At 49.2% G+C, this 26,457-nt stretch overlaps 1 protein-coding gene, 2 non-coding genes and 1 pseudogene across 3 annotated transcripts; all 4 read left to right on the forward strand.

Annotated features, from left to right (window-relative positions):
- The first annotated feature begins 7,416 nt into the window (after positions 1-7,416).
- On the forward strand, positions 7,417-7,488 carry TRNAH-GUG (transfer RNA histidin (anticodon GUG)). The gene has a single exon. It is a non-coding gene; the product is annotated as a tRNA-His (tRNA).
- A 145-nt stretch (positions 7,489-7,633) lies between these two features.
- TRNAH-GUG (transfer RNA histidin (anticodon GUG)) lies at positions 7,634-7,705 on the forward strand. Its single transcript has one exon. It is a non-coding gene; the product is annotated as a tRNA-His (tRNA).
- Positions 7,706-7,914: 209 nt separating this feature from the next.
- LOC146202523 (uncharacterized) lies at positions 7,915-9,096 on the forward strand. The gene has a single exon (XM_084584740.1). The coding sequence runs from the start codon at positions 7,915-7,917 to the stop codon at positions 9,094-9,096; it is 1,182 nt and encodes a 393-aa protein (XP_084440866.1).
- A 2,741-nt stretch (positions 9,097-11,837) lies between these two features.
- LOC146202524 (uncharacterized) lies at positions 11,838-24,695 on the forward strand (annotated as a pseudogene).
- The last annotated feature ends 1,762 nt before the right edge of the window (positions 24,696-26,457 follow it).

Raw genomic sequence — 26,457 nt, forward strand, 5'->3', positions numbered from 1 at the left:
TGTCGCGGCGGTGGTAAAAGAGGCAGTGAGGGGAACCAGAACAGCGCTTCCGGGTGGGATGGTTGTGTCATGAGCTACGAGGAGTTTGGTCGCAAAACGAGGACACGGCTCGTGGAACAGGGCATCAGACGGTGCATCACTCGATTCAATGAGCTCTACTTGAGGACTGGCTCAGTCAATGATAGCATGATGCTGGGACAGGAAATCCCAGCCGAGAATGACGTCATGAGAACATGTGGGGAGAACGACGAATTCGATGATGTACAAGGCTGCAGCAATGACGACGCGAGCAGTGCAGATAGCTGTCGGCTGTATACTGTGAGCGGATGCGGTACGAAGCGATAGTCCCTCGAGAGGCGTAGTCACTTTTCGGAGGGAGCGGCAGAGTTTTTGGCTGATAACTGATACAGCGGCACCGGTGTCGACGAGCGCAAGAGTATGAACACCTTCAACGATGACAGCAGTAACATTCGCGGGATTAAGACGAGGACTTTGAAATTCTGTCGAATACGCAGTTCGTGCCTCGCGAACTGCGGCGGTTAGTTTTCCGGCTGAGTAGCGGGTCGTCGGCGCATTGGCGAAATGGAGCGGCGACGTGGTGATGGCGAACGACGAGGCAGGAAGTCCGGAGGGTCAGGGGATGCTGTTGGAGGACCCGATGGGACGGGGAATTGGGGGGCCAAATAAGGTGGCGCAGGCCGCGCAGCAAAGGCCATATTTATTCGGCGCCGGCAGTAGCGTGTAGTGTGCCCAGGGATGCCGCAGTGGTAGCAAATAGGCCTGTTGTCTGCAGTGCGCCATGGAGATGGTGTCTGACGCAAGGGGGGAGCAAAGGCTGTTGGTGCGGACCGCATGGGGGGCGAAGCATAGGCATATGCTGGCTCAGGCGGTGGACTCGAAGTAACTTCGGCATATGAGCGACGCAATACCTGGGGAGGAGCCGGCGCGAATGCTGGAGCATAGCTCAGTGGCGCAACGCCGGACGATGAAATTGTGGGCGTGGGGAACGGCATTGAGGGTGCGACCGGAGGTGATTGAGGAACAGAATTAGGGAGGACTTCAGATACATGCTGTTGGATTGCACGGCGAAGCTCCGGAACAAGGCCAGTTGGTGACGACTCCTTAACATATGGCTGCAGGGACAGTTGTCGTGCGACCTCCTGACGTACAAAAGCCTTGATGTTTTCAGAGAGGCTAGATGACTCCCTCTCCGCGGCTAGTCCAGCAAGTGATGCTTGAGGCTGGCGAATCAAAACACGCTCCTTGCGGAGTTCGTCGTAGCTTTGACATAGGTCGTAGATTTCCTTGACCGTCGTGGGGCCTTTGGCGACGAGCATGTTGAAAGCGCCGTCATCAATTCCTATGAGGACATGACGTATCTTAACGGCCTCGGTCATGGTCGGGTCAACGCGACGACACATATCAACAATGTCCTCAATGTAACTGGTGAACGTTTCACCGGGTAGCTGCAGTCGCGACCGAAGACGCTGTTCCGCGCGGAGTTTTCGGACGGCGGGGCGGCCAAAGACATCAGAAAATTTCGTCTTGAAACTCGCCCAGGTAGTAAAGTCCGACTCGTGGTTTCTAAACCACAGATTAGCGACGTCGCTCAAGTAAAAGATGACATTGGTGAGCTTACGGTTGTCGTCCCAGTTATTGTGACGGCTGACCCGTTCGTAAGTGGTCAGCCAATCGTCGACGTCGTCATCGCTGCTTCCACTGAAGGTAGCGGGGTCCCGTTGACGAATCGCACCTGTGCAGGTGACGGGCGGAGGTAGGTGCAATGAAGTCGGCTCCGTCATTGGTGTAGTCAACGTTCTGCTGCGAAGTTCCAGGGCGAGATGGGTACAGGGAACCTCAGATTGACCTCCACCAAGTGCGATGTGGATTTAATAGTTCGTTTGAACGTCTAGCGCTGCCAGTAATTCGGGCAGAGCAGGGTCGAATTGCCAGCCGCAGGGCACAGCTTCAGCACGAGAGATGGGCGCCGGAGCCAAGCGATGGTGATGGCGATGCCGCAGCATTTTCCGTTCTTTGTCTTCTTTACACACGGCATTTTATTTTACTTCATTTTCCGAATTTTACAACCCTTCTCTTCGCTCTCTTTGTCCCTCCTCTGTGGTTTCGTGCTACTTGTCCAAGGTTCATCAGAACTACATATCCTTGTGAACGGCGCTTTCCATTTGCACACCGTCCCTCTCGGACAGCCGTGGAGTTGATTCTGCTTCCGGCCACGCCAGTGAACGGACGCAGGATGCAGGGCTCCTCAGGAGCGGCTTCAGCGGCCATGTCAGGCCGCGGTAACAGGACTGCTGAACAGGACAACACTTACCAGGTCGTTTTGCCTGCACTTCCAACAGGTCGGTTTGTTTTGAATACCGTTTTTTTGCACGCCGATATCAGGGCCCGTCCGTACCGGGTGGAAGATTTCCGGGATGCTTTAGCACAACACTCGCTAATCCCCGAAGTTATCGCTATGGGGGCGTATCGGATGAGCCACGTCTGGGCCGTCACTCTCAAGGATACTGAAGCCGTCAACAAGATTGTCAGTGTAGGTGAGCTGTCTGTGAAAAACGGTCGCTGCTTGGTGATTGACCCGGCGAACCAGGACGTGCGACTCAAACTTCATTGGCTACTTCACAACGTGCCAGATGAAGATGTTCGTGCTGCATTTGCGCCGTACGGAAAGGTGTCAGACGTTTCCCGGGAGCACTGGCATGTTAAAGGTATGCTGGAAAAGGGCTCTACAACTAGACTCGTCACGCTGAAGCTGAAAGCTGGCATGAAGCTCGACGACCTGCCGCATCAGCTGAATGTTAGCGGTGAGCTCGCGCTCGTCATTGTGCCAGGCAGACCCCCGTTGTGCCTACGCTGCCGGAGTACGGGTCACATCCGCAAAGAGTGCCGGGTTCCTCGCTGCGGAACCTGCCGACGGTTCGGGCATGAAGACAACCAGTGTGCACGAACCTACGCTAGCATTGCCGGACCTTGGACCAGCGAAGACTCGTCCGAGTTAATTATGGACGAGGCGGATGCGGAGGAGGCTGCTGACATTAGAGGTCAGTCAACGAAACAGGACGCGCCTTCCATGACGGTTTTAACAAAGGATAAGGTGACGGTCTCAAATGAAAAGAATGAACCTCGGCATGTCTTGAACGCTCCATCCCAGGACCATGAAAGCGAGTCAAAGGAAGGGTCAGAAGACTTAACCAAATTTTCTGACGCTGAGGATCATCTCAGTACTGAGCCTTCCTGTACTGATGCCATGGAGGTTGGGCCGGAGACAGCAGCTTAATTGCCGCGAAACGTCCGCATGAGGAAAGCGTCGAGGAGACTCAGCTGCCAGGCGGTGTTTGTGGTGAGCCGCCGCCGAAAACTTCTGGCATCTGAAGAGCCACGTTAAGACCGAAGCCGAACTTCTCGGCCGACACGCGGCAGGCGGGGAAACCGCCTCCGTAGTTTTTGTGGTGACCTGAACGATTTGTGGGTCGGCTGCCTACCGACCAGCGTCACGAACCTTCTACAACCAAGTGGTGCGTGTGTTAGCAAAAATGAAACAATGGGCTTGGACTTCGTTTGAATGCATCCCGACATTCTGCTGGCAGGACATTACATGCATGCATACGCCGCTCTTTGTCAGAAGCGGAGGCCACGCAACCATGAAGGTAGGCACCATGCCGGTACTGGCCTCTCTCTAGTACATGACTCTCAAGCTTAATTCGCCGTTACACGTAGCTACTTTGAATGTTAGAGGACTGGGAGCGAGAAGCCGACAATGCCAGCTCAGTCGCCTCCTTGTGGATAATGATATAGATATAGCAGCTGTGCAAGAGTCAAAGATTGAGAGCCAAGAAAGCACTGACCGTATGGTGGCTTCTTTTCAAACAAACTTTTATGTGTGTGTATGCCATTCTGTTGGTGTATCGGGTGGATGCCTTTTATTTATACGTAACACGCTGGGAGTAAGCGTAGAGTCCGTTTTTGCCTGTCCAAGTGGTCGGCTTTTGGTTACCGATTTTACCTACTCTAATTTATGCTGGCGTGTTGTGTGTGTGTATGCTCCCAATTCAGGGCGTGAGCGTGAATTGTTTTTTCAGTCTATTGAGTTGTGGTTGAAGGTCGACAAAATCTTGCTTGTACTTGGTGACTACAACTGTGTGGGCGCAGCTGTGGACCGAGCGGCCAAGTGTAAACCTCGAAGAGACAGAAGCTCCGTGCTGTTGAATGCACTTGTGCATGAGTATAGCCTTGAGGATGTTGGTAGTGTGTTCTCCACTGGAAACCAGCCAGAGTTCACGCACTTTCAGCGAGATAGCCATGCCAGATTGGACAGGGTGTATGCCTCGGTAGATCTTGTTTCCCTATGTACTGCATATGAGGTCAAACCTGTGTCTTTCAGCGATCATTGTCTCGTGAGTGCAGTGTTTGGTCGCAAAGGAAAGAAATCGCGCTTTAACTGGTACCTATGGAAACTGAATGCCAAACTTCTTGCCGATGAAGAGTTCCTTACTGAAGTTAAGACAGAGTTTAAAAATCGTCTTGCTATGCGACCAGTAAGTTTTGCAGCGGAATGGGACAGCTTCAAAGAGTGGGTCAAATTTAAAGCAATAGAAAAGAGTAGTAAGCTGCGGTACAAAGAGAAAGAAAATGAAAAAGAACTGAATGAACAACTTGCTCTTTTTTTGAGCATGGAAAGTACTGTGCCAGGGCATTTCGCCAGTAAAATACGAGAGCTTAAAAGTGAGCTGGAAACAATCAGCGAAAGATACACAGCGGCTGTCATACGTGCAAGGGCTGAAAAACTTTGGGCTGGAGAAGTGCCGACAAAACGAGCCCTAGCAGACGAGAAAGGATACGCCTGCCAGAAAGAAATTAGGAGTATAAGGTATGGCGGCCATATAACAGAAGATGCTAAAGATATTCAGCATGCGTTAGCAGAGCACTTCGAAGAACTGCTTAGCGCTAAGCTTGAGATTGTAGGCGGCTTTCAAACAGACTTTCTAAGACTGATGCCTGCACTGGATGACGAAAGTAAAGCGCGCCTAGAAACACCGATAACGTTACAGGAGATAGAATCTGCAATAGATGACCTGTCACCTGGGAAAGCCCCTGGGCCCGATGGTCTGAGCGCTGTCTTCTTTAAAACGTTTCAGCAGTATGCGGCTCAGTTTATGCTCGATGTAATCACTGAAGCTTACGAACGTAATGCTGTTCCATTGTCTTTCTCTACATCGCACATTGTTCTAATACCCAAGACAGAGGATCCGGAGGAACGACAGCTGGTGGGGTTATATCGACCGATAAGCCTCACCAATGTTGACTACAAGGTGTACATGAAGGTTTTAGCAAAAAGACTGCAAAGCGTAATAAAGGAATTGGTTGGGTCTCATCAAACGTGCGGCATCAAGGGTCGATCCATTGCCATGAATATACATGTCGCAAGAACTGTACAAGAATGTGTTGATGCACTCGGTGGTCAGATGGCCATGATGCAGTTAGATTTGACGAAAGCCTTTGACCGTGTTTCCCACGAAATTCTTTTTTCCATTTTGGAGCATTCTAACCTTGGAAAAGTCATAGTGAAGGGTGTTAAAATGGCTTACGCGAACTGCATGACCCGTATTATAGTGAATGGTGAACTGACTGACAGCATCGCAGTACGTTCATCGGTAAGGCAGGGCTGCCCGCTCTCACCCCTGCTTTTTGCACTGTATTTAGAGCCACTTTGCTTGGCTATCATTGATAGCGATCGCATTTTAGGGTTCAAGCTGCAATCAGCACACGTGAAAATGCTAGCATATGCTGATGACATAGCAGTGTTTTGTGCAACTAGAAAGAGCATCTGTGAAGTTACGGGTGTCGTCCAAACATTTTGTGATCAAACCGGATGCAAGATCAATTGGGAGAAAAGCTCTGGGTTTTGGCACGGTGATTGGGACGTGACACCTGATTTCTTCTGTAAGCTGCGATGGTCTGCTCTCCCAACGCGATATCTAGGCGTGCCTTTAGATTGTTATCGAGATCCCAACGTGCACTGGATGGAAGAAACATCCAGGGCGAAAGAAAAAGCGGATGCGTGGCAAGGAAGGCAACTCTCAATGTTTTCGCGCGCTTCTATTTGCAATGTTTTTCTTATTTCGAGGCTGTGGTACCTCATGAATGTGTTGTGTGTCTCACGAACCTCAATTCAGAAAATGCACCGCGTTTTTGCTGTTTTTATTTGGGCATCCACATGGGAAAAAACCGCCCGGACGAATTTGTTTATTTCTGTTAAAAGGGGCGGGCTTGGCCTTGTCCATTTGTTTTTGCGTCAAGTGGTTTCGCGATTTATATTCCTGCGTGATCAAAAAGATATCTTTCTAAGAACTGTGATGCAAGTGCGATTGCAGAGGTTGCTCCCTGCATGGATTGTGTCATGTGAAAGCATGCCTGGTACTGTGACTGGCTACCTGCGCGAGGTTGTTTTTTCGTGCAAGTTGCTGGAAGTGCGGTTTTCTTTTGATTACCTTTTCAATGTTCCAAAAAAAACTGTATAAAGATCTCATTGACCTGATGCTGCCGGTGCCTTTTTACCGGGCATTACACTGTGGAGGCCCAGGGCAGGACGTTTTGAAAAGAGTCAAGAAGATGCCCTTGAGGCCATCTGCTAAAACGTTCCTTTTCAAACTTCACTCTAATACGCTCCCTGTTAAAACCTGGCTGAATGAAAAAGGTATCTTCGTCCCATGGACAACGAATTGCCTGTTGTGCAAAAAACCGGAGACAATTGAACACGTCTTCTTACAGTGTTGGGATGCTGTCTTTCTATGGGACGTCCTCCAAAGGACAATTAAAAAGGAACTTCCCCTAACTCCGTACGGTATCAGATTCCTACCAGTGCAGAACGATGATGCACCTTATGATTTAATTATGCTTCTTGGCCTCCATAGTTTGTGGAAAACACGAATGCAGGTGCGTCACGCAGATATAAATACACGATCTGCGCGTGAAAACTTCATTGAAAGTGCGGTGTATATACGCGAATCTTTCAGGATGCAGCAGGATCTACCACAATGGCAATGTCTATTTGATGAGTTGGTGAACCTGAAAAGATTTTAGCCGCGTACGCGTTAGCTCAAGTGTAGTTGACGTGTTTTATCATGTGTATTTTGTTTTTGTGTTTCACGGCAATAAAGAAAAAAAAATCTCGGACAGCCGTGATCGTATAGTGGTTAGTACCTTGCGTTGTGGCCGCAATAACCCAGGCTCGAATCCTGGTCACGGTATTTTATATTACTTCATTTTCCGATTTTTACAACCCTTCTCTTCGCTCTCTTTGTCCCTCCTCTGTGGTTTCGTGCTACTTGTCCAAGGTTCTTTAGAACTAGATATCCTTGTCAACGGCACTTTCCATTCGCACACCGTGCCTCTCGGACAGCCGTGATCGTATAGTGGTTAGTACCTTGCGTTGTGGCCGCAATAACCCAGGTTCGAATCCTGGTCACGGCATTTTATTTTACTTCATTTTCCGATTTTTACAACCCTTCTCTTAGCTCTCTTTGTCCCTCCTCTGTGGTTTCGTGCTGCTTGTCCAAGGTTCATTAGATATCCTTGTCAACGGTGCTTTCCATTTGCACACCGTCCCTCTCGGACAGCCGTGATCGTATAGTGGTTAGTACCTTGCGTTGTGGCCGCAATAACCCAGGTTCGAATCCTGGTCACGGCATTTTATTTTACATTTTCCGATTTTTACAACCCTTCTCTCAGCTCTCTTTCTCCTTCCTCTGTGGTTTCGTGTTCCTTGTCCAAGGTTCTTTAGAACTAGATTGCCTTGTCAACGGCGATTTCCATTTGCGCACCGTCCCTCTCGGACAGCCGTGATCGTATACTGGTTAGTAGAGTCCACTTCCGGCCACCGAGCGTGACGGACGTGTTATGACGAGCTCCGTTGGAGCGGCTACAGCGGCCATGTCGAGCCGCGGTGACAGGATTTTTGCATCGGGCAAAGAATACCAGGTCGTATTGCCTAGTTTACCTACAGGACGATTCGTTCTAAACACTGTTTTCTTGCACGGAGACATCAGGGTCCGCCCATACCGGGTGGAAGATTTCCGGGATGCGCTCGCTCCCCTATTGCTCCTGCCGGAAGTTGTCGCCCTCGGGGTGTACCGCATGAGCCACGTTTGGGCCGTAACCTTTAAGGACGACGTGGGCGTAAAGATGATTGTGCAAATGGGTGAGCTGAAAGTGAAATCTGCTCGATGCCTCGTGATTGACCCGGCGAACCGAGATATCCGAATGAAGCTACATTGGCTGCTGCTCAGCGTACCGGACGAGGACGTGCGGCTCGCTTTCGCGCCGTTCGGCAAAGTGACCGACATATCTAAGGAGCGGTGGCGCGCACAGGGTGTGGCGGATAAGGGTTCGACCACGAGGCTGGTGACGTTGAAGTTGAATGCCGGCGCGAAGCTGGACGACGTGCCCCACCAGGTGAACGTCGCTGGAGAGCTGGCCCTTGTGGTCGTTGCGGGCAGGGCTCCCCTCTGTCTGCGGTGTCGAGGCACGGGCCACATTCGGCGCGACTGCCGCATTCCACGGTGCGGTTCCTGCCGTCGCTTCGGACATGACGAGACCCAGTGTTCTCGGACGTACGCCAGCGTCGCCGGGCCCGTGAGCAGCGTAGACGCTGTCGAACTGCTCATGGATGAAGCCGACGCGGAGGAGGCATCGAGAGCGGCTAATGTATCGTCGCTGCAAGAGACCACGGTGGGCGCCCCACAGACGGATCAACTGGAGTGTCAACCTGTCGCTGGCGCAACGCCCGAGAAGTCTTCCCCAGAGTCTGCATCTGCCGTCGCCGGCGTGCCGAATGGTGCGGCTGTGACATTAACTGACTCTGTAGTTAGCGACACCCAGCCCATGGACGTTCTCGGTACAGCGGTCAGCCAAACGGTCGGAAAACGGCCGCACAAGCAACTCGCTCCGAATGTGCCCCAACTTGGTGCCCGTGGCGGAGACGAGCCGCCGACTAAAACATCAGGTATGAGGCGTTCGACCTTGAAGCCGCGTCCGAACATTCCTGTAGAAGCACGGCAGGCGGGTAAACCGCCTCCGTAGTTTTGTGTAGTTCATGCCATACAGAGGCGTCATGGGGTTCCGGGGTTTGTCGTTTAGGTAGACACCATGAGATAGGGTCCTTTCCTTTCTTCGACATGGCAAGCAACCTCACTGAAGCGCTACGTGTAGCTACAATAAACGTATGGGGCCTCGGAGCAAGAAGGCGAAAGTGCCAGCTTAACCGACTTTTCACTGAGAACGATCTGCACGTAGTAGCTGTTCAAGAAACCAAAATCGATAGCCAAGAAGCGACAGATCGAATGGTGTCCGCTTTCCGACTGCATTTCGACGTTTGTGTGTGTCATTCAGTTAGTTCCTCTGGCGGCTGTGCCCTTTTCATACGTAACAATGTTGGTATAAATGTGCAGTCGCTGTTTTCGTGTAAAGTGGCCGGCTACTGATTGTTGATTTTTCACATTACGATGTAAACTTCAGAGTTATGTGTGTGTATGCACCTAATATAGCTTCCGAGAGAACAATGTTTTTTGAACGTTTCCAGACGTACCTAGATTGTGAAAAGGTCATAGTTTTGTTGGGGGATTTCAGCTGTGTTTGTCGCGCTGAAGACCGTGTAAAATGCTTGACAGTGAAGGATAAGAGTGCGGAGATCCTGAATTCAGTTATTCACGGTCACAACTTGGAAGATGTTGGAAGTGTGTTTGCAAATGCTACTCAACTGCAATTCACTCATTTTCAAGGCAGTAGCCACGCACGACTAGATCGGTTGTATGAATCGCTTGAATTAGTGCCGCTGTGTACATCGTATGAGGTTAGACCAGTGTGCTTCAGTGATCACTATCTAGTGATTGCAAACTTCGGCAGAAATCAAAGCAAAAACAGCTTTAATTGGGACCTATGGAAACTCAACACGAAATTGTTGGAAGACGAGGGTTATGTTAAGGACGTTGAGGAGGAGCTAAAAAAGTTGCTCGCAGAGCAGCCGATAAGTGTTGCCGTGGGCTGGGAAGAATTTAAACAGGCAGTAAAACTGAAGGCAATTGAAAAAAGTAGTAAACTGCGATATGAACAGAAACAAAACGAAAAACACCTGTGTGAGCAACTAGAATTCCTTACTGGTATAGAATGCGCTCAACAAGGTACATTTTCCAAAGAACTAAGGAGCATCAAGATGCAGTTGGAAAGATTAGATACAGATAAGTAGAGAGCGGCGGTTATTCGCGCACGGTCTGAGAAGCTGTGGGCCGCTGAAGCACCTACAAAGCGTGCTTTATCGGACGAAAAGCGATACGCGAGCCGTAAGGAAATACGGAAAATACGAAGTGGGAATGATGTTTCGTCGGACGGCAGTGTTATCAAACATGTAATTGCCGGTCATTTCAAAGACCTACTTGGTCACCCTCGAAAAATGGTAGGGGATTTTGAAGCAGAGTTTTTGCCTCTACTGCCCAAGCTTGATGATGAAGAAAAGGAGCGATTAGAAATGCCAATTTGCGTCGAAGAAATAGAGGACGCAATCGACGCTCTGCCAGCTGGTAAAGCACCGGGCCCTGACGGATTAGGGGCGTCCTTTTATAAAATGTTTATGCCAATGATAGCTCACCTCCTCCTGAAGGTTATCAATGAAGCTTATGAGCAAAACCGTGTTCCACTGTCCTTCAGAACTTCTCATATCACACTGATTCCGAAAACTGAGGAGCCGGAAAAGCGTTTGTTGGTGGGGTCTTATCGCCCGATAAGCCTCACCAACGTTGATTATAAAACATTTATGAAAGTGTTGGCAAGACGACTACAATGTGTGATAACAAAGGTGGTTGGCACGCATCAGACTTGTGGCATAAAGGGACGGAGCATCGCCACGAACATTCACGTAGCGCGAAGCGTACTAGAATGTTGTGACGCACTTGGTGACCGTGTGGCAATGATCCAACTGGATCTCGCAAAAGCATTTGACCGGGTGTCGCATGATGTGCTGTTTGCCATATTGGATCACTCCAATGTTGGGGATTTAATAACAGACGGCCTCAGAATGGCGTATGCCAACTGCACAACGCGAATTATAGTAAACGGAGAACTGACCGAAAGCCTGCAAGTGCGGTCGTCAGTTAGGCAGGGCTGTCCCATGTCGCCCCTGTTGTTTGCACTCTACCTTGAGCCTCTTTGCTTGGCTATCCGAAATAATGAGAGCGTAACGGGCTTCAGGCTACAGTCAGCGCACGATAAAATATTGGCCTATGCCGATGATATTGCGGTTTCCTGTTCAGAAAAAGATAGCATCTGTGAAGCCACAAATGTAGTCCACGAATATTGTCAGTTTACGGGGGCGTTAATAAACTGGGATAAGAGCTATGGCTTCTGGCACGGCAGTTGGGAAGACACGCCAGAGTACTACACTCGACTGCAGTGGTCAACGATTCCTACAATGTATCTAGGTGTACCTCTCCAAGCATACCTGGACCCTGATTCGTATTGGAGAGATGAAACTTTAAATGCAAAAGAAAAGGCTGATGCGTGGCAAGGAAGGCAATTATCTGTATTTTCGCGGGCTACCGTGTGCAATTTATTTCTCACTGCAAAAATATGGTATGTCATGAATGTGCTCAGCGCCTCTCGGATCAGCATTCAAAAATTGCACCGTGTTTTCGCCGTTTTTATTTGGGTATCGACGTGGGAAAGAACCAGTCGGACAAACTTGTTCCTGTCTGCAAAAAAAGGTGGGCTAGGCCTTGCACATTTGTTTTTGAGGCAAGTCGCCTCACGATTTATGTTTCTGCGAAATCAAAATGACATGCTCCTGCGCACAGTTGTTCACCTCCGACTGTGCAGACTCCTTCCAGGATATGTGGTATGCTCTTGTCATGCTATGGGTGGGGCTGTGAGAGGGTACCTACGCGAAGTGGTACTTGCATACGGGATGCTGCTTGCGCGAATTTCGATGCAATACTTGAGTGATGTCACGAGGAAAAAATTGTACTCAAATTTATTGGATGCAATGATTCCGGTTCCACTTTACCTTTTGCCATTATGTGGAGGCCCAGGAGGAGATGTTTTGCACAGAGTGAAGAGAATGCCGGTGTTACCCTCGGTCAAATCCTTTTTCTTTAAACTTCATACTAACACGTTATCAGTAAAAACATGGCTTCATGAAAAAGGTCTTTTTGTACCCTGGACAACGAACTGTTACCTATGTAAGAAAGCTGAAACCATAGAACACGTATTCCTGGATTGTTGGGATCCCATCTTTTTCTGGGATGTGCTTCAAAGGACTTTTAAAAAAGAATTACCCCTAGATATGTACGGCATAAGATTCCTTCCGGTTTTACACGCTGACAATAGTCCACTGGATACGATCATGCTCCTCGGCCTCCACATCTTGTGGAAAACGCGAATGCAGTTCAACAATGCAGATGTTCATGTGCACCCTGTGCGGGAACATTTTATAGAAAGTGTTGTACGTTTGAGGGAAGTGTATCGAACACTCCCCGAACCACCAGAATGGATAGACCAGCTTAACAGCTTGGTAGAGATGAATAAATTTTAACGCGTCGTGTCCGCTAAAGGTTCGCTGACACGTTTTAATCACTTTTGTATGTTGTGTATTGTGTGTCGAGGCCGGCAATAAAGAAAAAAAAAACCGTCCCTCTCGGCCAGCCGTGATCGTATAGTGGTTACTACCTTGCGTTGTGGCCGCAATAACCCAGGTTCGAATCCTGGTCACGGCATTTTATTTTACTTCGTTTTCCGATTTTTACAACCCTTCTCTTCGCTCTCCTTGTCCCTCCTCAGTGGTTTCATGCTACTTGTCCAAGGTTGTTTAGAACTAGATATCCTTGTCAACGGCGCTTTCCACTTGCACACCGTCCCTCTCGGACAGCCGTGGATTCTGCTTCCGGCCACGCCAGTGAACTGACGCAGGATGCAGGGCTCCTCAGGAGCGGCTTCAGCGGCCATGTCAGGCCGCGGTAACAGGACTGCTGAACAGGACAATACTTACCAGGTTGTTTTGCCTGCACTGCCAACAGGTCGGTTTGTTTTGAATACCGTTTTTTTTGCACGCCGATATCAGGGCCCGCCCGTACCGGGTGGAAGATTTCCGGGATGCTTTGGCGCAACACTCGCTAATCCCCGACGTTATCGCAATGGGGGCGTATCGGATGAGCCACGTCTGGGCCGTCACTCTCAAAGATACTGAAGCGGTGAACAAGATTGTAAGTGTAGGTGAGCTGTGTGTAAAAAACGGTCGCTGCTTGGTGATTGACCCGGCGAACCAGGACGTGCGACTCAAACTTCACTGGCTGCTACACAACGTGCCAGACGAGGATGTTCGTGCTGTTTTTGCGCCGTACGGAAAGGTGTCGGAGGTTTCCCGAGAGCGCTGCCGGGTTAAAGGTATGCTAGAAAATGGCTCTACAACTAGATTCGTCACTCTGAAGCTGAAAGCTGGCATGAAGCTCGACGATCTGCCGCATCAGTGGAATGTTAGCGGCGAGCTGGCGCTTGTCATTGTGCCAGGCAGACCCCCGTTGTGCCTACGCTGCCGGAGTACGGGTCACATTCGCAAAGAGTGCCGGGTTCCTCGCTGCGGAACCTGTCGACGGTTCGGGCATGAAGACAGCCAGTGTGCACGTACCTACGCAAGCATTGCCGGACCTGGGACCAGCGAGGACACGTCCGAGTTGATTTTGGATGAGGTGGATGCGGAGGAGGCGGCCGACATTAGAGGACAGTCAACGAAACAGGACGCGCCTTCCATGACTGTTTTAACTAAGCAAAAGGTGACGGTCTCAAGTGAAAAGAATGAAACTCGGCACGTCTCGCACGTTCCATCGCAGGACCAACAGGACCACGAAAGCGCTTCAAAGGAAGCGTCAGAAGACGTAATCAAGTTTTCTGACGCTGAGGAGCATCTGAGCACTGAGCCTCCTTGCACTGATGCCATGGAAGTTGGGCCGGAGACAGCGGCCTTAATTGCCTCAAAACGTCCACAAGAGGAAAGCTTCGAGGAGACTCAGCTGCCAGGCGGCGTTTGTGGTGAACCGCCGCCGAAAACTGCGGGCATCCGAAGATCGACTTTGAGACCGAAGCCGAACTTCTCTGCCGACACGCGGCAGGCGGGGAAACCGCCTCCGTAGGTTTTGTGGTGTCCTGAACGATTTTTGGGTCGGCTGCCTACCGACCAGCGTCAGGAACATTCTGCAACCAAGCGGGGCGTGTGTGGAAAAAAAATGAAAAACGGTGCTTGGACTTCGTTTGAATGCAGCCCGACGTTCTGCTGGGAGGACAATACGTGCACACATATGCCGCTCTTCTTCAGAAGCGGAGGCCACGCAACCATGAAGGTAGGCACCATGCGGGTACGGGCGGCCCTTTCTAACACATGACTCTCAAGCTTAATTCGGCGTTACAGGTAGCTACTTTGAATGTCAGAGGGCTGGGAGCGAGAAGGCGACATGCCAGCTCAGTCGCCTCCTTCTGGATAATGATATAGATATAGCAGCTGTGCAAGAGTCAAAGATTGAGAGCCAAAAAAGCACTGACCGTATGGCGGCTTCTTTTCAAACAAACTTTTATGTGTGTGTATGCCATTCTGTTGGTGTGTCGGGTGGATGCCTTTTATTTATACGTAACACGCTGGGAGTAAGTGTAGAGTTCGTTTTTGCCTGTCCAAGTGGTCGGCTTTTGGTTACTGATTTTACCTACTGTAATTTATGCTGGCGTGTTGTGTGTGTGTATGCTCCCAATTCAGAATGCGAACGTGAATTGTTTTTTGAGTGTATTGAATTGTGGGTGAAGGTCGACAAAATCTTGCTTGTACTTGGCGATTACAACTGTGTGTGCGCAGCTGTGGACCGAGCGGCGAAGTGTAAACCTCGAAGAGACAGAAGCTCCGAACTGTTGAATGCACTTGTGCATGAATACGGTCTTGAGGATGTTGGTAGTGTGTTCTCCACTGGAAACCAACCAGAGTTCACGCACTTTAGGCGAGATAGCCATGCTAGATTGGACAGGGTATGCCTCGGTTGATCTTGTTTCCCTATGTACTGCATATGAGGCCAAACCTGTGTCTTTCAGCGATCATTGTCTCGTGAGTGCGGAGTTCGGTAGGGCAGGAAAGAAATCGCGCTTTAACTGGTACCTATGGAAACTGAATGCCAAACTTCTCGCCGATGAAGAGTTCCTTACGGAAGTTTAGACCGAGTTTGAAGATCGTCTGGCTATGCGACCAGTAAGTTTTGCAGCGGAATGGGACAGCTTCAAAGAGTGGGTGAAAATGAAATCCATAGAAAAGAGCTGTAAGGTGCGGCATAAAGAGAAAGAAAAAGAACTGAATGAACAACTTCAGTTTTTTTTTTTTTTTAGCATGGAAAGTACTGTGCCAGGGCATTTCGCCAGTAAAATACGAGAGATTAAAAGGGAGCTGGAAACAATCGACAGCGAAAGATACACAGCGGCTATCATACGTGCAAGGGCTGAAAAACTTTGGGCTGGAGAAGTGCCGACAAAACGAGCCCTAGCAGACGAAAAAGGATACGCCTGCCAGAAAGAAATAAGGAGTATAAGGTATGCCGGCCATATCACTGAAGATGCTAAAGATATTCAGCGTGCGGTAGCAGAGCACTTCGAAGAACTGCTTAGCGCTAAGCTTGAGACTGTAGGCGGATTTCAAACAGATTTTCTAAGTCTGATGCCTGCACTGGATGACGAAAGTAAAGCGCGCCTAGAAACACCGATAACGTTGCAGGAGATAGAAACTGCAATAGATGACCTGACACCTGGGAAAGCACCTGGGCCGGATGGTCTAAGCGCTGCCTTCTTTAAAACCTTTCAGCAGTATGCGGCTCAGTTTATGCTCGATGTAATCACTGAAGCTTATGAACGTAATACTGTTCCATTGTCTTTCGCTACCTCGCACATTGTGCTAATACCCAAGACAGATGATCCACAGAAACGACTGTTGCTGGGGTCATATCGACCGATTAGCCTCACCAATGTTGACTACAAGGTGTATATGAAGGTTTTAGCAAAAAGACTGCAAAGCGTAATAAAAAAACTGGTTGGGTCTCATCAAACATGCGGCATCAAGGGTCGATCCATTGCCACGAATATACATGTCGCAAGAACCGTACTAGAATGTGTTGATGCACTCGGTGGTCAGATAGCCATGATGCAGTTAGATTTGGCGAAAGCCTTTGACCGTGTTTCTCACGAAATACTTTTTTCCATTCTGGAGCATTCTAACCTTGGCAAAGTCATAGTGGAGGGTGTTAAAATGGTTTACGCGAACTGCATGACCCGTATTATAGTGAATGGTGAACTGACTGACAGCATCGCAGTACGTTCATCGGTAAGGCAGGGCAGCCCGCTCTCACCCCTGCTTTTTGCACTGTATTTAGAGCCACTTTGCTTGGCTATCATTGATAGCGATCGCATTTTAGGGTTCAAGCTGCAATCAGCACACGTGAAAATGCTAGCATATGCTGATGACATAGCAGTGTTTTGTGCAACTAGAAAGAGCATATGTGAAGTTACGGGTGTCGTCCAAACATTTTGTGATCAAACCGGATGTAAGATGAATTGGGAGAAAAGCTCTGGGTTTTGGCACGGTGATTGGGACGTGACACCTGATTTCTTCTGTAAGCTGCGATGGTCTGCTCTCCCAACGCGATATCTAGGCGTGCCTTTAGATTGTTATCGAGATCCCAACGTGCACTGGATGGAAGAAACATCCAGAGCGAAAGAAAAAGCGGATGCCTGGCAAGGAAGGCAACTCTCAATGTTTTCGCGCGCTTCTATTTGCAATGTTTTTCTCATTTCGAGGCTGCGGTACCTCATGAATTTGTTGTGTGTCTCACGAACCTCAATTCAGAAAATGCACCGCGTTTTTGCTGTTTTTATTTGGGCATCCACATGGGAAAAAACCGCCCGGACGAATTTGTTTATTTCTGTTAAAAGGGGCGGGATTGGCCTTGCCCATTTGTTTTTGCGTCAAGTGGTTTCGCGATTTATATTCCTGCGTGATCAAAAAAAATATCTTTCTGAGAACTGTGATGCAAGTGCGATTGCAGAGGCTGCTTCCTGAATGGATTGTGTCATGTGAAAGCATCCCTGGTACTGTGACTGGCTACCTGTGCGAGGTTGTTTTTTCGTGCAAGTTGCTGGAAGTGCGGTTTTCTTTTGATTATCTTTTCAATGTTGCCAGAAAAAAACTGTATAAAGATCTCATTGACGTGATGCTGCCGGTGCCTTTTTACCGGGTATTACACTGTGGAGGCCCAGGGCAGGACGTTTTGAAAAGAGTCAAGAAGATGCTCGTGAGGCCATCTGCTAAAACGTTCCTTTTCAAACTTCACTCTAATACGCTCCCTGTTAAAACCTGGCTGAATGAAAAAGGTATCTTCGTCCCATAGACAACAAATTGCCTGTTGTGCAAAAAACCGGAGACAATTCAGCACGTCTTCTTACAGTGTTGGGATGCTGTCTTTCTATGGGACGTCCTCCAAAAGAACAATTAAAAAGGAACTTCCCCTAACTCCGTACGGTATCAGATTCCTTCCAGTGCAGAACGATGATGCACCTTATGATTTATTTCTGCTTCTTGGCCTCCATAGTTTGTGGAAAACACGAATGCAGGTGCGTCACGCAGATATAAATACACGATCTGCGCGTGAAAACTTCATTGAAAGTGCGGTGTATATACGCGAAACTTTCAGGATGCAGCAGGATCCACCACAATGGCAATGTCTATTTGATGAGTTGGTGAACCTGAAAAGATTTTAGCCGCGTACGCGTTAGCTCAAGTGTAGTTGACGTGTTTTATCATGTGTATTTTTGTTCTGTGTTTCATGGCAATAAAGAAAAAAAAATATCTCGGACAGCCGTGATCGTATAGTGGTTACTACCTTGCGTTGTGGCCGCAATAACCCAGGTTCGAATCCTGGTCACGGCATTTTATTTTACTTCATTTTCCGATTTTTACAACCCCTCTCTTCGCTCTCTTTGTCCCTCCTCTGTGGTTTCGTGCTACTTGTCCAAGGTTCTTTAGAACTAGATATCCTTGTCAACGGCACTTTCCATTTGCACACCGTCCCTCTCGGACAGCCGTCACTTCTACTTCCGGCCACCGGCGTGTACGGACGCAGAAGCATGAGCTCCGGCGGAGCGGCGTTTGCGGCCCAGGCCGGCCGCGGAAACAGGTTTTTTGACGCTTCGGCTGACGAGTATCAGGTGATTCTGCCAAGTTTGCCAACCGGGCGCATTGTGCTTAATACTGTTTTCATGCATGGTGATGTGAAGGCTCGACCATACCGAGTTGAAGACTTCAGGGACGCGTTGGTTCGTCTTGGATTGCTCCCAGAGGTGGTCGCCCTGGGGGCGTACCAAATGAACCACGTTTGGGCAGTGACGTTTAAAGACGCCGAGGCCACACGTAAGCTGCTCGCTGTCAGTGATGTGAAAGTGAAGGACCATCGCTGTGTAATCGTCGACCCCAACGACCAGGGCGTCCGGTTAAAGATTCACTGGCTGTTGCATGGCGTTCCTGACGAAGACGTGCGAGCCGCACTGTTGCCGTATGGGACGGTGTCTGACATCGCAAGGGAAAGGTGGCGCGCACAAGGCGTCACCGACAAAGGGTCAACTATGCGCACCGTGTCCCTAAAGCTGAAGACAGGGGTGAAAATTGACGACATCCCACACCAGCTGCGAGTTGCCGGTGAGCCAGCGCTCGTCGTCGTTCCGGGCAGGGCTCCCCTGTGCCTTCGCTGCAAGACGACGGGTCACATCCGGAAGGAGTGCCAGGTTCCGCGCTGCGCTCGTTGTCGTCGTTTCGGCCACGACGAACCGCAGTGTGTAAAGACGTATGCAAACGTCGCAGGGCCCGTGAGGAACGACGACATGTCGGAACACCTCATGGACGAGGCGGATGCGGAAGAAGCAGCTAAGGAGTCAGGCATCAGCTCAGCAGAAACAACGGTCACTCCCCCCTCCCCAAACGCGGACGAGGTCAAGGAACAGGGTGTCAAGAATTTGCAAGCGTGTTCCGTCGGCGTCGCGGACGCTAAGGTGGCCAGCAGCAGCAACTCAACTGGGGACACGGAGGTCAGTCACAGCACAGTATTCATTCATGAGACAGACAGCATGGTCGAATCTGAGGCAGCGAACTCGGCAGCGGTAGCGAAGCGGACACACGCCGACACGGAGGACCGAACACCAGGTCACGAGAATGCAGACGTCGAAGGACCGCCGACAAAGACTTCCACGGCGGTACGACGGGCATCCTATCGGACTAGGTCGAACTTGTTAGAGAAAAGAGGGGGGGCTGCATCGCTCCCACCTCAGACTTAACACCTGACACCATGGAGGGGTGCTCCGCCACAGACATCACTAAAGGTATGACCATGATCCCGGGTATTCGTTCATCACCAATGATTTGTCTAGACAAAGCCATTAGATTCGCGACTATTAATGTTCGAGGGCTCGCAGCAAGGCGCAAGCAAAATCAACTGTTTCGTTTGGTTAGCGAGCTGGAGCTAGACGTCATCGCGATTCAGGAAACTAAAGTTGATGGTGAAGAAGAAACCGGGAGAATGGTTAGCGTTTTTACTTCAAGATACAATGCCGTTGTAAGTCATGCAGTTGGAGCAGCGGCTGGTTGTGTGCTGTTTGTGCGTCAGTGCCTTGGTGTCACAATTCAAGCTGTCACGACTTGTGCGTATGGCCGCTTCGTTGTTTGCGATCTCGTGCTGTATTCATATGAATGGCGCATCATTTGTGTTTATGCACCGAACAGCGTGGGCGAAAGGCGCGATTTCTTTGAAGGTATTCGTCAGTATTGCAACTCTGAAAGGCTAACTGTGATAATGGGAGACTTCAATTGTGTACTCTCCGCATCAGATAAAACGAGTAGAAGGCCGCATAGTGATGCCAGCACCTGTGTTCTCGCAGAATTGGTAAATGAGTTTAACCTTGTTGATGTGGCTGGGTGTCTGGAGGGTGGACGAGCGGCACAGTTCACTCATTTCCAGGCTTCTAGCCACGCTCGACTCGATAGGATGTACATATCTCTTGATCTGGTGCCTGTATGTCACGAATACCACGTTAAGCCAGTATCGTTCAGCGATCACTGCTTGGTCACCGTCACTATCGCTGGGAACAAAACTAAAAGTCAAGGATTTGACTGGCAAATGTGGAAGTTAAATTCAAAATTATTATCTGATGACAGTTTCCAAGCCGACGTTGAAAGGCATATAGCAAATATGAATGACAAAGGCGTAACAAAGTTAGGGGCTAAATGGGAGGTTTTTAAACAGAATGTCAAAATGACAGCATTGGAAAGATCGAGCGCTATAGCCAGACAAGAAAGGGCCGAAGAAAGGTCCCTTCGCGTGAATCTAAAGCGTCTAATCGATGTGGAAAGCAATAACCCCGGTTTGTTCATAGACGACATACGAGCCCTTAAGGGCAAGCTTGAACTACTCGACGCTGACCGATATCGCGGTGCCCTTGTCAGAGCTAGAGCCGAACGGCTGATAAGGGGGGAAGGTCCGACAAAAAGGGCGTTAGGCACAGAAAAGTGGCACGCTCGAAGGAATCAGATAGATGAAATTGAATACCAAGGGACCATTACCAAAGAAAAGAAAGAAATCCAGCAAGCTTTCTTCGAGCATTATCGTCAGCAGTTCGCACGATGTGCAGTTGTTATCGAGAGTTTCAAGAGAGTTTATTTGCCTTTAATGCCACAACTCGACGAAAAGACGACACGTGTGCTAGAGACCCCCATCACGGAGGACGAAGTGAAATGCGCTATTGGGAATTTGAACCCCGGCAAATCGCCTGGCCCTGATGGACTTAGCGCCGCATTTTATAAAGCTTTCGAGGATTTTCTCTCGCCGGTACTGGAAAAAGTGTATAATGAAGCTTATGACCTTAATGTGCTGCCGCCGTCCTTTGCATCTTCTCATACTGTGCTAATTCCCAAAACGGAGGACCGAGGTCAATTACGCAGTGTTACCTCTTACCGGCCGATTAGTTTAACCAATGTCGACTATAAAATTTTTATGAAAATACTAGCTAAAAGACTGCAAACAGTTATTAAAGATATTGTTGGAGACCACCAAACATGCGGTATTAAAGACAGGTTCATTTTTACGAACATTCACATCGCGAGGGCCATTCTTGAATGTTGCGATGCTGGTGGACTTGGAGTAGCAATGCTCCAAATAGATCTTGAAAAGGCTTTTGATAGAGTGCCCCACGACTTGCTTTTGTGTATATTAGACTATGTCAAGGTCGGATGCGTCATCAGAGAAGGAGTGGCTATGGCTTACAGTGCTTGTACAACTAGACTAATTGTGAACAAATTTGTCGGTGACAGTATTGCTGTCCAAAGCTCAGTTCGTCAAGGTTGCCCCCTTTCACCTCTTCTCTTTTGTATCTATCTTGAACCCTTATGTTTAAGCATTATCAAGCATGAGAAAATGCGGGGCTTCAAGCTGCATCAAGCAGAAGTGAAGCTTTTGGCTTATGCCGATGATGTCGCGATGTTTTGTGTAGACTACGAAAGCATCGTAGAAGTTGTGAAAACTGTAAAAGATTTTTGCGCTGTAAGCGGCAGTGCTGTTAACTGGGGCAAGTGCCTGGGCTTCTGGCACGGTGACTGGCCAGCGACCCCAGGCATTTTTGCTAACATGAAATTCGTTACCAACCCTGTTAGCTACCTTGGTGCCCCTCTTGACCGGCAGTGGTCGGTGTTTGCGAAGGCCACGATTTGTAATTTGTTTTTAGTGACAAAAGTTTGGTACGTGCTTCAAGTGTTATATTGTTCAACATTGTAAAATGTTGAAAATAAAAGTGACTTGACTTGACTTGACTTGAATCGTATCGGGACAGTGACCCATACTGGAAAAACCAAGTCGGTAAATTGAAAGATAGTGTGGACAAATGGAATGGATGGCAGTGGTCGGTGTTTGCGAAGGCCACGATTTGTAATTTGTTTTTAGTGACAAAAGTTTGGTACGTGCTTCAAGTGTTATATTGTTCAAGAGCTAATGTCCAAAAGATGCATCGTATCTTTGCCGTCTTTGTGTGGGGGTCTTCGTGGGAACGGACAAGTCGGACAAATCTCTTCCGCCGGGTGAAGGACGGCGGGCTTGGTTTGGCACATCTGTTTCTGCGCCAGTTAGTCAATCGTTTCATGTTTTTCAGGAATGTGAAAAATCCATTTCTTCGTACGGTCTGTCAGTTACGCCTGGGTCAAGCTCTCCCGGGAATTGTCGTTTCTTCTGACCGCATGTCAGGAGGTGTCCACGGGTATCTAAGGGAAGTGGTCTTGGCGTACAGGTTCTTGATGGTGCGGTTTACTTTAGACTATTTCTGGAGTGTAAACCGGAAAAAACTGTATAAAGACTTGTGCGATGTGGTGCTTCCAGAACCGTTGTACAGAGCTGTGTACTCGTCTACCGGGGGCAAAAATGTTCTTAAAAGAGTGAAGAGGATGATGGTGCCGGCAGGGATGAAAACGTTCTTTTTTAAGCTGCACACTGGAACATTGGAGGTAAAGAAATGGAAGGAACAGAAAGGGCTTTTTGTACCCTGGGGTGTCCACTGCATAATATGCAGGAAAGAGGAGACGATTGAACACGTGTTTCTCGAATGCTGGGACGCCGTATTTTTATGGGACGTGCTCCAGAGGACGTTTAAAAAGGAACTACCCATAAGCCCACATGGTATTCGATTCTTGCCAGTAGAAGCGAACAATGATACACCGTTGGATCTTTTGATGCTACTGGCTCTCCACAGCATATGGAAAAGCAGAATGGCTGTAGAGCATGGTGACGTCGATGCACGTTCAGCGAGACAGCTCTTTAGAGAGAGCATACGGGCATATGTGGATGAACAGAAAGCGTTAAAACTAGAGTCAGAATAGTTGGTTAGTTTTGAAGAGTTGTCACATATGAGGGATTTTTAATCCGACAATTTCAGCTAAGGAAGGCCGAAGCTTTAAGTCAATGCTTGATCTTTTATTTTGTCATGTTATTGATGTCACATGTGTCTTTTTTGTGTACGTCCTCGGTCAGGAAATAAAGAAAAAAAAAATCTCGGACAGCCGTGATCGTATAGTGGTTAGTAGCTTGCGTTGTGGCCGCAATAACCCAGGTTCGAATCCTGGTCACGGCATTTTATTTTACTTCATTTTCCGATTTTTACAACCCTTCTCTTAGCTCTCTTTGTCCTTCCTCTGTGGTTTCGTTTTCCTTGTCCAAGGTTCTTTAGAACTAGATTGCCTTGTCAACGGCGCTTTCCATTTGCGCACCGTCCCTCTCGGACAGCCGTGATCGTATAGTGGTTAGTAGAGTCCACTTCCGGCCACCGAGCGTGACGGACGTGTTATGACAGCTCCGTTGGAGCGGCTACGGCGGCCATGTCGAGCCGCGGTGACAGGATTTTTGCATCGGGCGAAGAATACCAGGTCGTATTGCCTAGTTAACCTACAGGACGATTCGTTCTAAACACTGTTTTCTTGCACGGAGACATCAGGGTCCGCCCATACCGGGTGGAAGATTTCCGGGATGCGCTCGCTCCCCTATCGCTCCTGCCGGAAGTTGTCGCCCTCGGGGCGTACCGCGTGAGCCACGTGTGGGCCGTAACCTTTAAGGACGACGTGGGCGTAAAGAAGATTGTGCAAATGGGTGAGCTGAAAGTGAAATCTGCTCGATGCCTCGTGATTGACCCGGCGAACCGAGACATCCGAATGAAGCTACATTGGCTGCTGCTCAGCGTACCGGACGAGGACGTGCGGCTCGCTTTCGCGCCGTTCGGCAAAGTGACCGACATATCTAAGGAGCGGTGGCGCGCACAGGGTGTGGCGGATAAGGGTTCGACCACGAGGCTGGTGACGTTGAAGTTGAATGCCGGCGTGAAGCTGGACGACCTGCCCCACCAGGTGAACGTCGCTGGAGAGCTAGCCCTTGTGGTTGTTGCGGGCAGGGCTCCCCTCTGTCTGCGGTGTCGAGGCACGGGCCACATTCGGCGTGACTGCCACATTCCTCGGTGCGGTTCCTGCCGTCGCTTCGGACATGACGAGACCCTGTGTTCTCGGACGTACGCCAGCGTCACCGGGCCCGTGAGCAGCGTAGACGCTGCCGAACTGCTCATGGATGAAGCCGACGCGGAGGAGGCATCGAGAGTGGCTAATGTATCGTCGCTGCAAGAGACCACGGTGGGCGCCCCACAGACGGATCAACTGGAGTGTCAACCTGTCGCTGGCGCAACGCCCGAGAAGTCTTCCCCAGAGTCTGCATCGGCCGTCGCCGTCGTTTCGAATGGTGCGGCTATGACATTATCTGACTCTGTGGTTAGCGACACCCAGCCCATGGATGTTCTCGGTACAGCGGTCAGCCAAACGGTCGGAAAACGGCCGCACGAGCAACTCGCTCCTAATGTGCCCCAACTTGGTGCCAGTGGCGGAGACGAGCCGCCGACTAAAACATCAGGTATGAGGCGTTCGACCTTGAAGCCGCGTCCGAACATTCCTGTAGAAACACGGCAGGCGGGTAAACCGCCTCCGTAGTTTTGTGTAGTTCATGCCATACAGAGGTGGCATGAAGTTCCGGGGTTTGTCGTTTAGGTAGACACCATGAGATAGGGTCCTTTCCTTTCTTCGACATGGCAATCAACCTCAATGAAGCGCTACGTGTAGCTACAATAAACTTACGGGGCCTCGGAGCAAGAAGGCGACAGTGCCAGCTTAACCGCCTTTTCATTGAGAACGATCTGCACGTAGTAGCTGTTCAAGAAACCAAAATTGATAGCCAAGAAGCGACAGATCGAATGGTGTCCGCTTTCCGACTGCATTTCGACGTTTTTGTGTGTGTGTCATTCAGTTAGTTCCTCTGGCGGCTGTGCCCTTTTCATACGTAACAATGTTGGTATAAATATGCAGTCGCTGTTTTCGTGTCAAAGTGGCCGGCTCCTGATTGTTGATTTTTCACATTACGATGTAAACTTTAGAGTTATGTGTGTGTATGCGCCTAATATAGCTTCCGAGAGAATGTTTTTTGAACGTTTCCAGACGTACCTAGATTGTGAAAAGGTCATAGTTTTATTGGGCGATTTCAACTGTGTTTGTCGCGCTGAAGACCGTGTAAAATGCTTGACAGTGAAGGATAAGAGTGCGGAGATCCTGAATTCAGTTATTCACGGTCACAACTTGGAAGATGTTGGATGTGTGTTTGCAAATGCTACTCAACTGCAATTCACTCATTTTCAAGGCAGTAGCCACGCACGACTTGATCGGTTGTATGAATCGCTTGAATTAGTGCCGCTGTGTACATCGTATGAGGTTAGACCAGTGTGCTTTAGTGATCACTGTCTAGTGATTGCAAACTTCGGCAGAAATCAAAGCAAAAACAGCTTTAATTGGGACCTATGGAAACTAAACACGAAATTGTTGGAGGACGAGGGTTACGTTAAGGACGTTGAGGAGGAGCTAAAAACGTTGCTTGCAGAGCAGCCGATAAGTGTTGCCGTGGGCTGGAAAGAATTTAAACAGGCAGTAAAACTGAAGGCAATTGAAAAAAGTAGTAAACTGCGATATGAACAGAAACAAAACGAAAAACACCTGTGTGAGCAACTAGAATTCCTTACTGGTATAGAATGCGCTCAACAAGGCACATTTTCCCAAAGAACTAAGGAGGATCAAGATACAGTTGGAAAGATTAGATACAGATAAGTACAGAGCGGCGGTTATTCGCGCACGGTCTGAGAAGCTGTGGGCCGCTGAAGCACCTACAAAGCGTGCTTTATCGGACGAAAAGCGATACGCGAGCCGTAAGGAAATACGGAAAATACGAAGTGGGAATGATGTTTCGTCGGATGGCAGTGTTATCAAACATGTAATTGCCGGTCATTTCAGAGACCTACTTGGTCACCCTCGAAAAATGGTAGGGGATTTTGAAGCAGAGTTTTTGCCTCTAATGCCCAAGCTTGATGATGAAGAAAAGGGGCGATTAGAAATGCCAATTTGCGTCGAAGAAATAGAGGACGCAATCGACGCTCTGCCAGCTGGTAAAGCACCGGGCCCTGACGGATTAGGGGCGTCCTTTTATAAAATATTTAAGCCAATGATAGCTCACCTCCTCCTGAAGGTTATCAATGAAGCTTACGAGCAAAACCGTGTTCCACTGTCCTTCAGAACTTCTCATATCACACTGATTCCGAAAACTGAGGAGCCGGAAAAGCGTTTGTTGGTGGGGTCTTATCGCCCGATAAGCCTCACCAACGTTGATTATAAAATATTTATGAAAGTGTTGGCAAGACGACTGCAATGTGTGATAACAAAGCTGGTTGGCACGCATCAGACTTGTGGCATAAAGGGACGGAGCATCGCCACGAACATTCACGTAG

The sequence above is a fragment of the Amblyomma maculatum genome, chromosome 1 (assembly GCF_055883805.1).
Source record: "Amblyomma maculatum isolate TAMU_Amacu chromosome 1, ASM5588380v1, whole genome shotgun sequence".
NCBI classification, from domain to species: Eukaryota; Metazoa; Arthropoda; class Arachnida; order Ixodida; family Ixodidae; genus Amblyomma; species Amblyomma maculatum.